General features: G+C 51.9%; 1 protein-coding gene across 1 annotated transcript in view; it reads right to left on the reverse strand.

Moving 5' to 3' along the window:
- The window catches only part of Morn3 (MORN repeat containing 3), a 10,167-nt gene extending 8,648 nt beyond the window's left edge, over positions 1 to 1,519 (reverse strand). Inside the window, exon 1 of the mRNA XM_021187172.1 lies at positions 1,325 to 1,519. Within this exon, the coding sequence (XP_021042831.1) occupies positions 1,325 to 1,519 (195 nt within the window). The remainder of the gene's footprint in view (positions 1 to 1,324) is intronic.
- Positions 1,520 to 2,236: the final 717 nt, after the last annotated feature.

Here is a 2,236-nt window from a genome sequence, read left to right on the forward strand (position 1 = left end):
CCTGGAACTCACTCTGTAGACCAGGCTGGCCTCGAACTCAGAAATCCACCTGCCTCTGCCTCCCAAGTGCTGGGATTAAAGGCATGCGCCACCACACCCGGTGTTGTTTTTGTTTTTCGAGACAGGGTTTCTCTGTATAGCCCTGGCTGTCCTGGAACTCACTTTGTAGACCAAGCTGGCCTCGAACTCAGAAATCCACGGATTAAAGGCGTGTGCCACCATGCCCGGCAAAACCACACCCAATTCTGACCCACATTCTGTCCCATTCCTCTTTGTTCCAGCTACACTGATTCTGGTCTGTCCCACAATCAAGTTACACTGACCTCCTTAATTCTAATTCTACAGCTTAAGGTTTAAATTTTAGAAGAAATGCCCCTCAACCTGGACAGGGCATCTTTAGCCTTTTTGCCGAGTTCAAACTTCACCCTGTGCCTTACTGTCTTCCCTTTATTCCCTCCCCTCCCCTCTCTGGTGCCCTCGATAGCCTAATACCACCTCTTGAGTAGTTACTTCTTCCCAGGTCGCCTCATTTGGGAGATGTGATGGTAGTCTACCTTGCAGAGTCTCTGGGAGCACCCTTGTTCTCTGAGAGATCTTGCTGTGTATTCTTTGTAAAGAGACACTGTTGCCACTTAACAGATGAGAAAACCGATAGAAGAGTGATTCTAACAATGCAGGCTCAGGGATTCTAGTGTAGATAACCCAGGAAGGCAGGAGAAGGTGGTTAAGTCTGGGGTTGTAAGAGCAGAGGCTTTAAATAGAGTCCTGTCGTTCCCCGCCCCCCGCCCCCCGCCCCTCCCCCACAACCGTGCTTTGCATTGTATCAGCCAGAACCCATTCGCCCCCTGCTGGTTAAGACTTGAGTCCGGGCATACTAGAGTAATCATGGTCACCCAGTTACTTCTGGGGATTGGATAGGTCCAACCTGTGTCCTGAGGCCCAGACCTTGTGCCCCACCATCTGCAGAGCATCAGGGCTGCATCTGAAGCCCACACCGCCTACTGCGAGTCATTTTCTTAATGTGTTGACCTTTTCAACTAACTCCAGGCTCAGCTACCCTGTCAGAAGACAGAGAGCATCCCCAGAACCCCAGCTTTGGGCTGGCTTCTGATGACCCCATCCCATTCTTTATTTATTTATTTATTTATTTGTCCCTAGACTCTGGCTCAGCTGAAGTCAGGGCTGAGTTGGGCTTCAGAGCCACAGCCCCCTGCTGGTCCTGGTCCTGGTCAACATTTACCCACTAAGGGGTGTTGGGAACAAGATCACTTATGTTCTTAATGGACTCTGTACAGTGCTTTTTGTTTTGTATGGCATTGCCCACCCACTCTGACCCCACGCTGGCCATTAATCCCTTGAGGCTCTCCCGCTTACCGTGTTTCAAGTTGCCCTTCCATTCTCCCACGTAGTGATCACCGTTCACAGCAAACACTTGGTGTCTCAGTCCGTTCTTCTGGGCTTTCCGGTCCCACCCTTTCCACAGCGGCTCTACTTTCCTTGGACACTTGGTGACCGGCATGCTGGCTGCCTCTGTGGTGTTGTGGGGGTGCTAGCAGGAAGTAGGGGCATCAGGGGTTCAGTGACTCCCGTGTATCCTGGGGATCCTGGCACTTCCTGGGGAGATGCCTGCCTAGGTTCCAGTAGGGCAGGTCATGTATGTTCTGAGTCCCCAGGGCAGGTGAACAGCCCTCAGTGGGGATCCCTCTGTGCTGGGCTGACCCACGACAATCCCTGCCCTTGCATTCTCCTGGGGTCCATTCGTCGGGGATGTGATGGCACAATTCCTCTGGAACACAGGGATTGTGATGACATTGGGGGAAAGTTGCCCCTGGGAAAAATGATGCTCACAGATGACTTAATGACTAGAAGGACCAATCAGAACCGACTTTAGTGGAAAAGACTCGAAATAGGAAAGATCAGATGGTACCAAGTGCTGGGACCACTCCAGGGGCATCAGAGGGTATCAGACAGACAGCTGCCTTCTGTACAAAACTGCAGAAACATCCCAGGTCAGGCACCTGCACTGTTAGCCCTTGCCCTATATACCTGGTAGATGGGACAGATGAAGCTCAGGGGTTGCAGGGGATCCCACAAACCAGAGACTGATTTCATGGTGACTTAACTGTCCCAGACTGCAAGTCTAGCTATACAGTGAGACCTTGCCTCAAAACAGACTCAGTTAGCCGGACGTGGTGGCGCACGCCTTTAATCCCAGCACTCGGGAGGCAGAGGCAGG

This window comes from Mus pahari, chromosome 23, assembly GCF_900095145.1.
Source record: "Mus pahari chromosome 23, PAHARI_EIJ_v1.1, whole genome shotgun sequence".
NCBI lineage: Eukaryota > Metazoa > Chordata > Mammalia > Rodentia > Muridae > Mus > Mus pahari.